The sequence below is a fragment of the Cryptomeria japonica genome, chromosome 4 (genome assembly GCF_030272615.1).
Source record: "Cryptomeria japonica chromosome 4, Sugi_1.0, whole genome shotgun sequence".
Lineage (NCBI taxonomy): Eukaryota > Viridiplantae > Streptophyta > Pinopsida > Cupressales > Cupressaceae > Cryptomeria > Cryptomeria japonica.
Genome location: NC_081408.1, coordinates 626,447,861 through 626,464,086, shown reverse-complemented (window position 1 = coordinate 626,464,086; position 16,226 = coordinate 626,447,861). Strand labels below are relative to the sequence as shown.

The window sequence follows — 16,226 nt, the reverse complement described above, 5'->3', positions numbered from 1 at the left end:
TAAATACATTCCATGCGCAATCTGCTAAGTGCAGCTGTTCAAAGGTTTCTAAAGCCTTTTCAATGAATTTGTTTTGTGCATAGCCTGCAATATTAGTGCGCCGTGAAACCAAAGTTCTGTGATGTTCTTCTATCAAAACAGTTCATTTACCTTGTTTGCGGTTCCACCTCTGCTCCCTTTTCCATGCTGTCCGCCCTTTAAGTGGTTCTTGGCTGCAAATCCGTCACCACCTTATTGAAAGGATCAATAAGTACAGCACCAACACTCAGGCCATTGACGTAAGTGCTTCTTATTGTTTCCAGTAAATGTTTGATATTCTCCAATTGCATTGGATGCGCAGATTCTTTTAAAATACAAAACAAAAGGTTGCCTGATCCTATGCAGCTTGCTATTAACAAATTCTGATATAAATATCCATATTCCTTTTGAGAAACAGATTCAATATTCTAAATCCATCCACTAAAGAATCTAGTTCCTCATCCATCAGTTCCAACTTGTGACAAGTACTTACAGCAGTAGATAAAGCTAATCATGAACCCACGGCCAAGGATACAGCAGACACATCTGACAATAAATTCTGTTGCTGCCCTCAGCGTAAAGAGGGAATCCAAGACAAGAACATTTGTAATCTCAATTACCATAGTTGGACTGCTATGTTTTTGGATTGCAGAAACTGAGATACTTAAATGAATGACAAGACTTGTGATACCCCAAACATTCTCCTCTGAATGATCTCACTGTTTTGCTGTGTAATCCACCAGATTTGATTCATAATTTCTCTTTGTCCAGAACTCGTACTCTAAACGTTTATCAGGACGAGGCATGGATTTACTCCAGTCAAGCTTGATGATTATCTTTTCATCCTTTCCCAAGGTATCATTCAATTTATCTGCAAAAGATTTCTCAATCAACAAGATGGAATTGAAATCTTATTAAGGTTATCATCAGTTCTCTTGACATCTTCTGGAGAAACCAGGGATTTTAGAGGCTCCTCACGGTCATTGGCAATAAGAAGAACAGCAGCATCGCCATCTTGTGCATTCCATGCCTTTATTGCAAAATAGCATCCTTTGAAATACAACTTCGACAATTGGCTTTGCTCGTGTGAGTATTATATTCTACCATTTACAAGAATTATGGTATGAGAAGAATCCATTTGTATTTCCCCTCCCAAATCTTTGTAATTTTTTTGGCTCAAGTATAGCATTAACTAGTAGGGATATTAACAACCAAAATGATTGATTTTACTCTCTTATAAGAATAAGTAGCAAGGGTGACCGAAGAAGTGTCTTTAATTTATCCAACCAAATATGCTTGTTTTCGAGGCACAAGAGTTTAGAATACAATTGCTCTATCTATATCTAGATTTATAGAATGAAAAATAAAATGGATTTGGTTTATAGAGTAGTCATGATATGGGGATAAGCTCAATCATGCAGCTCAACCAACAGTCAGTCATAATTATTATCAACAACAATAAGAATCTCATTACATTGTAAGATAGAAACCACTTCATTACATGAACATAACAGGTCCAAACATCAATACAATTCATTACAGGCATGCAAGCCTTCAAAGATTTGTTATGGCTCTACAAGTCAGCCAACATACAAATTCATCAACCTTTTATTTCCACACAGAAATTTAATTTCAGTTCTTTCACCCGTGGATCACCAGTAATTTGTTTCAGCCAACGTTGCCAACCTTCACATTCACATCACAGTGCCAATTCTTCACATCTAATACATCAAAAACTTATTTTTCAAATGGCCAACCTCACGTCTACAACCAATACTTTAATCTTGCTCAAAAGAGACAACCTTTTCATTGTCCAAATTCCCTGTTTTATGCCCTTTGTAGGAAGTTTAACCAACCAATGGTGGCATACTTGCAGCTTAGCAGTTTGACCATTGCCCCCATGTGATTTTATTCCATTCCTCTTTTATGCAAATTATGTTTTATATTTTTTATATAATATTATAAAAAAAATCCTTAGCAGTTTGACCATTGCCCCCATGTGATTTTATTCCATTCCTCTTTTATGCAAATTATGTTTCATATAATATTATAAAAAAAATCCTTAATTTTTAAAAAATAATATTTTTGTTATACGAAATTTTCTCAACCACAAGATCTCGAAGGAAGGATAACCACAAGATTTCAAAGTAAGTATAACAAGTACACATAATCCAAAGGGAAGAAAATCCATGGATGCAAATGACAGAAGGGGAATTTGTTTGCGTGATTCCAGCTATTTCCCATGAGTAGTTACAAGGAGTTGTAAGAAGTCATTAGCGATGATAACGTAAGTGCGGGAAGTGGGATGATTACCATCCCAAAACACATATTTAGACACATCTGAACATGATGGGCTTCCTTTGTAACACAACGTTGGTGTCAAAATCCCACCTTTACCACAGCAACCCCTCCTACTTTCTTCAAAACCTGCCACACAGCCAACAATTACTCCACTTTTCATAAATCCTTTTTATTTTGTGGCAAATGCAACACTTAAGCATGAGGAAGAGCTTTGCTTTTAGAGTCTTGAGATCTATTTCTGTTTAAACAACATATGCTTACTTTTGATTTGTTTAGGTTATTCATTTGAAATCACATTAATAGATGGGTACTACTAGAAATGTAAGTGTAATTTCAGATGAACCACCTAAACAAATCAAAGCTTAAAATGTGTTGTTTAAAGCCCACCATGAAATCTAGGTCTTACATAAATGATTCATAAACTAGTGAAACAAACTGACTTATTGACTACACACTAAGGATATTGATAAAATTTGAATTCTTACCATATTTTCTTGGATTTTTAACAATGTCATACAACTTTCCATATAGATGGAAATAATCAATCCGAAGGTCTTCAAGACTGGAATTCATCTTCTGAATGAGATTCATCATCTTTGAATTGAAGGATGTTGCAACTTTATTTAGCTTTTTGTAACAAGTGTTTCCAAATGGATTGTACAACGCAATTTGTGAAGGCAAACAGCCGAAAGGAGGAACCCCAACAATAGCAAGTCTAGTAGCACCCTCCTTAGATATATTCTGCACAATTCTCATCTCAGTTGCAAGTAAAAATATAACAAAATCAGGCATGGGTTCAAATGGTCTCACATTATCTATATTTTAGATGCTATAACCACCCAAATGCTTTACCTGTATAAATCTCTCAAGAGAGTTTATAAGAAGATCTTGCCACTGAGTAATGTTGTATTGTTTTCTCCTCAGAGGATTCAAATAATAATTGAGGATAAAGTCATTTGTTCCCATGCTTATCACATACAAGGCTTCTGAAACTATCTTTCTGGCATCTGCCTGGCCTATTATATTTGCTAGCTGCTCTTTGTAATTCCTGAAGTTTTCCACTTGCTTTCCCAAGGTAATCACATTCTGACAATATGAATGAAACGTAGTGTACTTAGGAATATGGGAACAAAATACTTTATCCATTGTAACAGTTTAAAGAAAGGAGAAGTTTAAAGATATGAAATTTTCGTTGTTTGAAATGTTTTTGAATTTGATTGCATAGATTTTTTCACTAATATTCAAATCACATTCTATGATCTATCATTAGAATGAAGAAAATAGACAATATCATATATCATTAGAATGAAGAAAATAGACAAGATGAAGAAAAAAATGAGAAAGCATTCTAACATATAGATTGGAGGTACTGTCTTCAAGTCCTGCAGCAGCTGAGGCAAAACTGACACCTCTCAGTAATTTTTGTCCCTTGAATTCAGGGTCATTGTAGGCTGGCACCAAATCTGGAAGTCCCATTAGTTGAGCTATACAAGAACAATAAACATAAAGATAATGAGTTAACCGAGGTCCTATAATATTCCATGAATTGCTACATGCTACACGACTACTGACCCCTCTTCCCAACATTCAAAGTTCCAAAAATACAATTCTAGAGTGAAGTAAATTGCCTTCAGAAATATAAACCAGATTAACTTTAAAATGAGTGTATGTGCATTGGAGACATTAGAGAAGGCTTTACAGAGTATGTCTGTTGCTAATTTTCCATTTGTGAATCTGCCAGTGGGTGTAGCATTGAGAAAATCTTTTCCATATGGATGAAAGTTGGCTTTGGCAAGAGTAAGCAAATCATTGTTGTTACCAGGATCCACCATGGAGTCTCCAAATACATAGAGTGCTTGAAATAAAGGTGGCCTGTCTGATTCCACTTTTAGGGCATACAATATCAATATTGAAAGAAGAAAGTAGTAAAGAATGCTAAGCTTTACTGATCCTGCCATTGTTGATTGAGGAGCAGCCAGAGCTAACTACATCTAATTTATAGATGTAGGCATATTAAATGCAAATAACAATGATGTTTAAAAATTAAATGTGATAGAATCTAATAACTTATTCTGTTTAAACTTTAAATGAAATGGAAACAGAAAAAATTAGCTGCTAGTAGTTAGATGGCGTTTCATAATAAAATCAGTGTTATTTTCAATACAACCCATTTGTTGTATGTCATTACAAGGTTATCTTTGTGTATACGGTTATTTTGAAAAAAAAAATGTTCCCGAACTTCAACGTTTTAAAAGTAATAACCATTTTTTTTTTTGGGCAAGGAGAATAGGGGTCATTTATTAAATATAAAATTAGGTTAATAACTAAATTTTAAGGAGAATAGGGGTCATTTATTAAATATAAAATTAGGTTAATAACTAAATTTTAAAAGTTACTATTTATAATTTAAACAATAGTAAATGATGGGAGAAAATATAAAAAATATTAAGAAAATATTTGAGTTTATTTAAATTTTTTATTTTTAATATCAATGTTTCACATTAAATAATTAATTTAATTTTAATAATAATATAAAATAATAAATGTAGTGAATTGTAGATAAATACGAGTTGAATTTTATAATAATTTAATGTGAGAGAGATGAGATGTATTTAATATTTTTTAAGTGAGATTACTATTTATTTTTATGAATATTTCTTATTTGATTTTATTGATCGAATGATAGTACAATATTAAAAAAAGTGGTAGAGAGGCATACCTACAAAATCTAACTAGACCATGTACAAAATAAAGATTAAAGAACATTAAAAAGGTCAAGTCCAACAAAGTCTTTGTGGTGATGCGACTCAATTTTTTTTATTCTTGGATTGGTCATTTAATGACCTAAGTTTTTCCTTTGAACACAAGATCAATTTGAAGTGTTAGTGTTCTACACTCTGCACAAGAAAAAATATAAATATTTAATTATGCAAAATGCAAATTTAATTGTGGTGCATAGGAGATGTATTTAGCCACATTATATATTTATTTGGGTGAAGTTATAAAGTTTTTGTGACATTGGTTAGATATCTTATGTGTGGTTGTACATTGAAAAAATATTTAATATTGGAAAGACTTAGTATCAAAAAGTAAATGTTGTGGTAATGGTATTGGGTCCACCACACATTGAAAAAATATTTAATATTGGAAAGACTTAGTATCAAAAAATAAATGTTGGGGTAGTGGTATTGGGTCCCTCCTCTTACAATGAGTTTGATCTTTATTTTTGGACTTCAAAAACAATATCTATTTGACTCAGGGATCTTCTAATTATAATCTTGAGGTTAGGTTATTTTTCATATTTTTGTTTGAGTTCTAAACTTGTACCATCTACAAGAAATTGAGGCATTATTAATGGAAATGTCATTAAAGCCCATAAACCTTTAATTGGTATTCTTTGTTCGATGATTGATACTTTAGATTCTCAATCATCTTTTATTTAATTTTTATTCATTATTTATACACTTGTCTTAGTCACATTTGAAAAAAAAATAGTTGATATCATTAAAATACTTTAAAACAAGTTCTAAAACAATATATAAGACTAAAAAAAGAGCTTTCAAACCTCGTATAAATAATACAAACCAAATCTACATAACTAGTGGTTGGCCAATGAACATTGGCCTAGCCTGTATCATCCACAATTGCTAGACTCATGACTTCTAATGCTTGCCACATGATCAATCCTTAGTTATGGCCTTTTGGGTTTTAAATTTGCACTGCCTTCCACCTAAAACTGAACCTCACATCCACATTCAAAATTGAATAAGTAAAACTGAACCCAAATTGCTGTTAAACAATGGTTTATCTCCACATCTGAACTTTCGCACCCAAGAAGTATAAACATAGTTAGAATTTGCATTTGAGTCATCGTCTGGATTCTAAGTCACTGATTGTTTCAAGTCTATGACTGGAGAGCTTACATTCTATAAGCCTGTGTACAGGTGTTAGTCCTAGTTGAACCCACATCTCTTATTTTCCTCGAGCACCTTTCCTCATGTAAATCTTACTGATACACTGGATTTTGATGAACTTCTTTGAACCATCTGATTCAAAGTTACCATACATTTGAATTTTTTTTGGTTTAGAAGATGTTCCAGTCAACAGATGTTAGTAATACTACTTGTTTCAAGTCTGCAGCACAGGGTTAGTCTAGGGAATACGGTCTTATGCCTTTCTAATTGTTGTTTCAAGTCTGCAGTACAGGGTTAGTCTAGGGAATGCAGTCTTATGCCTTTCGAATTGTAGCCATTGTATGTGGTTTGACAACTTATATGTGCCACCTTGGCATATCATCAAACCAAATTCCACGATGTTGTGATACATGGATAATCTAGTATTACTCTACACATCTAGATTCCATGATTCATAATATACTTTAATTTTCAAATTTCTTTATTGATGATGATCTTATGTTTATTAAGCTCATTTTGTTTTGGGTTGGGCTTGTTCTGTTTGATTCTAGAGGTTTGATTTTATGTTCACCCATCCTTTTTTTTGTGAATATGTGTACTATTATTGTCTTTTACATAAAAATGTTGACACTTATTCATAAAAAACAAGTATAAAAAAACTCTTAAGAAGACATAAGCCTTGTCAACGTGCACTCATGTCTTGGGTTTTGCTCTTAAGACCAAATTTGTGAAAATAATTGCTTTACTTTATGAAGGTATATATAAAAGAAAATGAGCATACATGGGAATTTGTGCTAACACCTTTTTCATTTAGAGATTTTATCTTATTAGGATATTGTTTCAAGAAGACTATGACCCCCACTTATCATAATGATTTAATGCTTGATTGTTCTAAGCCACAAGATCTTTTTTCTCATTGTCTTGCTTCTAGATTGGATATGTATGAATCTACTAGGTCAACGAGCTCAATTGTTGAATCAGTAAGATCAATCACCAAATTTGCTATTGAGAGAACAATATGGAAGGGATGTTCTTGGCCTTGCATTTGCTGAGGTGGATTGGCCGTTATAGTTGTGTCCTTGCTTTCAAAATTGGTGCCCCTTTCCTAGCTCAACGTTTTGCGTGGGCCCTGGATACCAATGAATGGGAATATTAAATTATAATCTAATGTTTTTGTCTAGGTTGTTAGGCTATAAGGAGATAGTAGAAATTATTTGTAAGGGTTGGAAACACTTCTATTTTAATCAAGTTTAGATATTTTTAGTTATTTCATTTTATTGTTTTGTAAGTTTTGCAAATATAAATTATGTTATTATTGTATTTTTTTATAACATAAATGAATGTTGATGAACTCTAATACAGTTTTTCATGGAGAAATCTAATTAATTGAAGGCTATGAAGGTCGTATGCACCTTATTTATGCATGTATATAGTATTCATCTACATTATTCTTCATTTTTTTATATTGTCCTTAGACTCTTGCACCCTCGTGTCCATGGTTAAGTGAATACTGGCCATGCAAGAGTAGTTTTTCTATAAGTGATTTTCTCTCCAATAATTTCAAACTTAACATCTCCGCAAAATAGGTCTATTCTTAGTCTTTAATCCTAATTCTTCTACAATTTTTCAAAAAATTACTATATTAATAGTAGAACTAAAAATTTACTTGGATTTGGAAAAAGAGTACATCTTGCATGATTACGAATCTTGGTTTATTGCTGATTTAATTTGCTTACATTCTTACAAATGGATTAGGTCATTCCTATTCATTTTTTTGAGGAAAAATTTGAAGACACTAATATATGATATTGCTATCAAGATTCAACTGTGTAGCTTTCAAGTCAAACTCATTGACCCATGATTCATGAGTAGTGGTTCACAAGAACCCATCTCTCATGACACTAATTTACTTGTGCAATTGAATTTCCTTTATGGAGCTACAATTATTTTAGTGTTTGTTGAGATATGTGGACACCAAAGCCATATTATAGATAAGGCACACACCACATCATTTAGATGCAATTTCCATAGCTACAATTATGTTTGACATAGTGTAGGGGTATGATGGTTCAATAGTAAGTTATTTTGCACATATTATTAATATTTATTACATTATAGTACCTTTCTATTTCTTGTGGTGTAGTCATTTGAGGTTAACCTAGTGGTATGTAGAAGTTTCTCCTTGATAGTTTTGAGGTGTCCTATCTTAGTGTTGGAAGGGATGAAATTATTTGTTGAAGAATTGAATATATTGTGTATTCTATTTTAAGAATACTTACTTTTTGAGCCTTGAAGTGGTTCTTTATTACCTTGTTAATCATGATTTTATGATCTTGTTGGGTGTTTAACCCTTAGGTAGTTCATATTTGAGAATCATTTTGGTGTATACTAGTGTTTTGCTCCTATTTTTTGTGTAAATTACCTCCTTGGATGTTTCCTTGTGAGATTAGGGTTGCTAAGCATTTTTTGTTGGAAGTGCTTATGTTTTAAGAGGTATTTTCTTAGATTCTTTCCTCTTGGAAACCTAAGTTGTTCCTAGTTTTGTTTTGAAAGGCTATTGTGTTAAGTATGACCTCACTTCTTCTAAAATGGTACTTGAAGGAGGACCTTATGGAGTGAGATCGTGCCTAGAAGTGAGGCATGCTTTTGGTGAGCATGGAGGAGAGGTAATGTTGCCTCTATTATTGAGGGATGGACTTTTGTAGATTTTGAGTTGTAGTTTTGAGGAAAGGCCTTGGTATTAGGAGATACCATAGGAAGTGCAACCTTGTGCTCATTAGTCTCATGAAGAACAAGGTTTGTAGGTTTAAATATACATTTCCTTGGCTTAGTGAGTAACAAGATGGAGTTCCTAGCCAAGGTAGTAGTCCTTATTTGCTTGTAGTTAGTTGGACCATGTGGTTAGATATTACCCCTAGTTGTTGGTAGCTGGAGGTTAGAGTATTGTGACCTTTGGGGTGGTTGCACACCTAGTGGATAGTGTTCACTAGCTTATGCACCTTTAGATATGTGTGTGTTGTATGTTTGAGCTTTAGACTTGGTGGTATTATATGGGGTTGATCTTGTGAGATTTGAAGTATCAAGTACTAAGAGTACATCATCCTTTCTTATGTAGGCTTCTAGGAGTAAGCCCAATCTTAGTGGGGGAGGAATATCCAATCATTTTTTTGCCTTGACATGTCTTGGTTTTGGCTTGATTTTTTTACTACACATCAAGGGATGCATAGGTTTTGTTTATGCTTGTATTTAGTGCTTATCAATGTTTTAGCTTCACACTTTTCATTGATAGTATTGGTTGTGATTGTTGTTCTTGCACTATATGGTGTGTTGGACCACTCACATGTTTCAAGATGGTGTACCAAGTTCCTTGTAAGGACTTCATGAATTTCATTACTAATGTATTCCTTGAGATACATTTGTTATATTTTATATGTTTGGTTTATCAAAGAGATTTATTCCATAGATATTTGTATATGCATCATGATTATATGCCTTATATGATCTTGTACCCCATTGAATGTTTATGCATTGCTTCAGATATTATATTAAGTATACTTGATGCATACAATCATAGGGTTATTTCTCCACCAAATTATGCAAGTTTGGGTTACTCCCAAATGACGGTTAAATTAGATATGTCATGTTTTGCTTATATGTTTGATAGCCATTATTGCATTTGGTTGAGTGCAAGGTGAGATTTGTGTTCCCTTATAGTTTTGGATCCAAATTTCTGGTGACTTTGGACTTTATGTGTTGTGGAAAACTAGTTAATATTTGACTTACATTGTGGTTGTTTATTTTTTTGATATGCATGCAAAATTTATTTTAAAGGGTAAAACTTGCTCGTGGATAGTTCCTAGTGCATGGATAATTGAGAAACTAGGAAGGAAAAAAAAGTGAAAAATGTTAAGTTAATCATTACGAAGTGTCTAAGTTCATTTAATAACTCTCAAGAAATATTTTATTATTTGGGAAAGATAGTTGAAATGTTTAAATCACCTACAAAGAATTAAATTCTATTATTTTATTTGCCTTTGGAAAATAAAAATATCTTAGACATTTTAATTAGTTGATAAATGTATTTTTTGGAATGAGAAATTGGAAAAATAGAAAAGTGCAATAAAAAAGTAAAATAAATGCAAGCAAAATTGAATTAAACATTAGAAAATGAAAAGGGAGTTAAAGCAAAAATTGCTTCTCTTTCTCTCTCTCTAAGGATGGATTTGTTGCTTGGACTATGATCGATTTGCAAGGAAGATGATTGATGGCATGTTGTGTTGATTGAATGGCTTCTCAATTTGCAAGAGTGTTATTTTTATGAGTTTTAAACATGAGGTAATCTTCCTCTTTTTCCTTTATTTTGTGTTCCTTTGGTTTATGAATTCTATTGCTTACCATTATGGAAGTATACAACCTCAAATTGTAGATTGAACTTTTGCAATTTTATTGTATAAATTTGTGTTTGAAAAATGCCCGTTTGAACGATGGTTATGACAAAATTTTCTCAAAAATTCTTGAAACATGAATTTATGTTTTTGATTAAAAAGCATCGTTAACTAGTTAACGCTGTTTTTTAAATCAGAAACATGAATTTATGTTAGAAGTATGGTGTTGTCCATATTCTAAAACAAAAGTATGTTTAATTTTTCAAGATTTGTATTTTGAAAAGTGAAGTTTCATTAATGAAATTTTGGCCTTTTCCATGTTTTTCCCTTTGTAATATATTTTATAAAATTTTAATTTTTGACTAATTATGGATGAATATTAATGTGGAAAAGGAAGTCTCCTTGTTTATTCTTTATTTATAAACTTTTAAGACTTTATTATTTTTACCTAATAAATTATTAAAAATTTGTGTCATTCCCTAATAGTGTTTGACATGATGAGCCTAGGATTGAGGTATAGGGATAGGAAGGAGTAGCTCTAGACATTGTCCCAAGTTCAGAAGCGAGTTCAATGCTACGACAAGCACATAGTTATTAAATAAGTGAAAATTAATGAAAACATTGGGCAATAAAATAAACAAATACATTTGGTAGCAACATACATAGAGCACTTATATAAGCTCAATATGACTAGACGAGGACATGCCACACCTAGGCAGGGTGGTGGATTTCATTGGGGCACTCTCTTCACACAATGACAAGGGTATATACCTAGGCCTACAACCATCCCTTCATGCTCCCACAATGACACTCCTTGGCTTTCTCTATGATTCTTGTTCATGATGCCATTGGACATGGTGTCTAATGAGAGACCTATCTCTATGCCATGCTCGTGATTAGATGAGACCATGTGTGTGCATGATCACGTGTCTATGTTGTATGCTTCTTCGTTGGTCATATTATGCATTTGATGATGACCATACTTGTTGGTTCGTTATGCATTTGATGTTGATCATGCTTGTTTTTGTATTTTAAGATTATTTACCGTATTAAATGAAATATGTAGGACATATGGGATGTTCCTATTTGTTGGTGTGTTTGTGACCCATACTCCCTTTTTTTATGTGAGTGTTGTGCATATGCCCAAGATATTATTTGCTAGCATGGTGGGGTGAAACCAAGGGTATTACGTGGTTTAGTGACATGGATAACACCATTGGGAATCAAAGTTCTTGGATGTTGCATCTTGGAGGAGCTTTGGGGGCTATGCAAGTGGAGGTTCTCTCATTGCTTTAGTTTTTTATTTTTGGAAATTGATGTAAAAGGTATATTTAAGGATATTCGAGTACTCCTATGTAATTGTAACGATGTCTACTATAGTGTTTATGTATCCAAGTGTGATCCTTCTTTGTTGGGAAGAAATGCCTATCTTGTAAATATGTTATGAAATCATTTATTTTTTGATTGCAATATTTGTAAGTAGGGTTTGTGTGACCTTTTTAATCATTCCATAATAATAATTTTATATAATTTATAATGCAGATTATGTTCCATCTATGTTGGAATGAAATCTGTTAAAGGAAATGGTTTATTATATTATTTGGTATTTTCCCACACCCCCTCTTGTTCTTGTGAGGATGTTGACATGTTTGTAACCTTGAATCATAATAATTGAGGATGTTTGGATTAAATTGTTAAATTTTGTAATTGTTTATGGGGCTTTGTGAGTGAATCTATTCTATATCATCACAGTGGATTAATTGCCTTGTTTCTTTGTGTCTATCATACTATTGGTGTTGAATAAGCGTGACATTCTGTAGTTGTATTTCTCATGTTTGTCTTGTAGTCTCTTATTTGTATTAAGGAGTTAGTGTAGCCTTGTGCTATGTTTCTTTGGATTTGATTCCTTTGGGAGGCTCTCTTGTGTCCATTATAGTATCCATAATCCCTTGAAATTTTTTATTAAGTCATTTTGTACTAGGTTTAAAATTAAGGAAGTTATGCCTCATTGAGTGTGAAAGTTGAGCCTACTAGTTATCTAGTCCTTAGAGTTATTTTTGCGCCTTAAGAGTTATCTAGTGTACCAAGGTGTTTCATGCCTTAGAGTTCTTTTGGGCTCTTGTGTCAGGATATCAAAATTTTAAGGAATATGATACCAAGTGTTAGTGTATCAAAGTTTAGAGAAGTTTGATACCAAATATTGGGTATTGGACGTCAAAGAATTTTTATTTAGGTGTCTGTGCATCAAAATTTGGACAAATTTGATAAATGTGTCTTGGTATTAGACTTCAAAGAACTTTGATACAAGTGTGAGTGTATTAGAATTTAGATAAGTTTGATACAATGGTGAGTGTATTGGAGTTTACAGAAGTTAGATACAAGTGAAATGAAATTAGACTTTGGTTGACTTACAATACCAGTGTGTTAGACTTCCATGAAGTTGATACTGGGGTGTCATACATTCATGAAGTTGATATTGGGGTGTCATACTTTCATGAAGTTTTATGTTTATTGGGTCTTATACTTTCATGAAGCCTAATTTTAGGTGTTGGACTTCATGATTTTATGCTATTGAACTTGGGAGAAGATGATGAGACATCAAACTTTGGGAAGCCTGATACCAAGGTATCATACTTGAGGGGTGGAATTTTGGGTGACCTTTGATAAAAGGGTTACGCCTTTGTTAGTGGTTGTTTTGTACATCATTTACAAGTGGGATTTGGGGGATAGTTTAGTAGAAAGGATTAGAGGACAACCCAATGGTTTAAAATATTGACTCTCGCTAATCTTCATTTTTAGTTTTGACCATGGTGTTGTGTCTCATAGTGGGTTTTTATGATTTTTCTTGTGTCACCATGCTTTCTACATTGGAAAGTGTACCAAGTGTGGCATTATAGGTTGTTATGAAACCTTGAGAATGTGTTAGTGTTGTGTGGCCTTTTTAATGCCATTTTTATTCCATAAAAAATATTGGTTGTGTTTTGTCCATTAATGTCGTAGGTGTGTGGTGTGGGATTACACTACAACCATGAAGGTTTAGGTATGGAGGTGTCTTGTGCATGTGATCTATTGTGTGGATGATGCCCATGTGCACTTTTTATTGTCCTCAGTTTCATTTTCACTTAGTCCCCATTGATTAAGTCAAATCTCATAATTTTGAGTGTTAGTACGAAATTAGGTTTTACATGAGGAATGTGAGATAAAAGTAAGAGTTTGATTTGGAAAGGTCAAATCTAAATGTGGGGGACACAATTTGGCACAATCTATCATGTCTAATGTTTTTGTCTTGATTTAGAAATGAAATAAATTAGATTATAATATTAGTTAATTATTTTTTTATTATTTGAATATGGATAAATATGTTAGAATTAATGTTAAATATGTGAATGCAAATGAAAAGATGATGATTTAATTGTGATATTACTATGATTTCTTATCATGCACATGATTCAACTATGGTTTTGAGGGCTAACCTATTGACGTGCAATTAAGTGCAATTGAGTGCAGGTATGAGTTGAAGGCGGGAACATGCTTGGGGAGAAGTGATCTAGCCACTTGGTAAAGAATGCTCATGATGGGAAACCCATTTTATAGACCACATAGTCTCACATATATATGATTTTTGAATGACTCAATGATGTCTATGATTATCATTTTCATCATGTCACTACAAACAGTTTGAAAAGAGACACAAAATTGCATACCTTGTTTTATGTCAATATATTCATACCCGCATGTATTAGAAAAATAAATGCTTTGATTTCAAATGTATATCATCTTTTCTTTTAGAGATAAAACAATAATTAATTGTACATATGTATCTACACACACACACACACATGATGATACATATGTATACATGAACAGATACATATTGGTAAACTGGTTTTGTTTGGTATCACACACACACACACACACACACACACACACACACACACACACACACACACACACACACACACACACACACACACACACACACACACACACACACACACACACACACACACACACACACACACACACACACACACACACACACACACACACACACACATCTTTATGTGTGTGTGTGTATAAAATCTACATTCAATAGTTACACCTATAAAATCTATACCTAAAGGCTAAATTTATAAAATGACAAGAGCTCCAAAACCACCAATAAAGGTTCCCAAAGGAGCCTCTTTATTTATCAGGATGACAACCCTTGTAATGTTTGCATGAAACTCGAAAAGTCACTGGTTTATCTTCCAATATTTTCGCTCCAACTTAAGCAACCATACTTATAAGATAAACATTACTTTAAATGTAATAAATGACCAGATACCAATAGACACCTATTGCCTCTTCCATGATCCCACTTGAAGAAGCCCATACGTCACTCTTTTTCCACTTCCTTAAGTCATTAAATATCTTATTCTAGATGTCCATAAGTGGGGAAAACAATATTAAATAATTGTGTTCTAGTGGAATCCATCACCCCTTATGAATGTATTACAAATAATGGCGAGAATTAAATATTACAAGTTATTTTTCAAATACATCCTAAGTGCCTTAAGACACTTTCGAAGGATGTTGGAACCATGTCATGGAATTTACAAGGTAGATGACATCTTCATCTTGACACTTTTCGCTATAGAGTTAGTGGATGAAGAGGTCCCTTAACTTTACTTTTGTTGGAGTTGAAGTGGTTAAAATATGAGTTAGCCTAGAAATGTAAACTAACAACTTATATAATACCCATTTCCACTTTTCATTAGAAGAATAATCAATAAGATCCAACTTTTGTCCTAAAGGAGAGATGGATTCTATATATGATTATTTCCTTTTCTGTTTGTTGTTTGATTTAATGTGAATGTGTAATGACTAGCTCAAATGATGTAAATTGACAACATTAGCATAAACAGGTACATATAGAACATAAAGCGAACAAAGAAGGACCAATGTGGAAATCTGATATAGAAAGGAACATGTTACTAAAATATAGAGCTAAAAGTATGCTAGGCACCCTAGACCTGAAGGTGCTTCCTTTAGCTAAAAATTTGAATTCCAAATTAGGATGCTCTATAGATCATTCCCTCCAAAATTCATCCAGAATGGGTCGATCATGTGTGCAAATCGACATAGTCCTAGGGTTTTTAGCTGTTCAAAGTTTGAAACTATAGGTCTCAATTTGCTCTGCACAATTCTGCAACTTTTAATTGCCGAATTTGTAACCTGGACACCAGAGATTACTTTAGTGGCGAATATTCGCCAATGGCAAATTTTCCACGTAGACGAATTGGGAAATAGCGAATATTTTGTACCGACTGGGGGTGGCCATGTCGCTAGAATATTATCAATTTCCATCAAATTCACGACCCAATCACAATATGTTTTATGTAATTAAATGTTTCTATGCGAGGATTTCACCAATACAATATATAGTGGACAAATTTAATTTTTTCGCCTACACTCTCTGAGGTTGCCTTAATAGACGATCATGATTTGTCTATAGGCATATGAAGATTTGTTATCCAGGAGGACCCAATTTTCCTGACATTTTGCCGACGCGTGTTTCCATTCACCCCAATTTTCGCCAAATATATTGTATTTGCCAATTATTTGG

General features: G+C 33.1%; 1 protein-coding gene across 1 annotated transcript; it reads right to left on the bottom strand.

Moving 5' to 3' along the window:
- Positions 1–734: 734 nt before the first annotated feature.
- Positions 735–4,277, bottom strand: LOC131079095 (GDSL esterase/lipase At5g03820-like). Its single transcript, XM_059219341.1, has 7 exons — positions 4,019–4,277; positions 3,673–3,803; positions 3,172–3,405; positions 2,805–3,060; positions 2,273–2,445; positions 997–1,048; positions 735–889 (listed from the first exon to the last, which is right to left on the bottom strand). The coding sequence occupies exons 1-7, from the start codon at positions 4,275–4,277 to the stop codon at positions 735–737; spliced, it is 1,260 nt and encodes a 419-aa protein (XP_059075324.1).
- Positions 4,278–16,226: the final 11,949 nt, after the last annotated feature.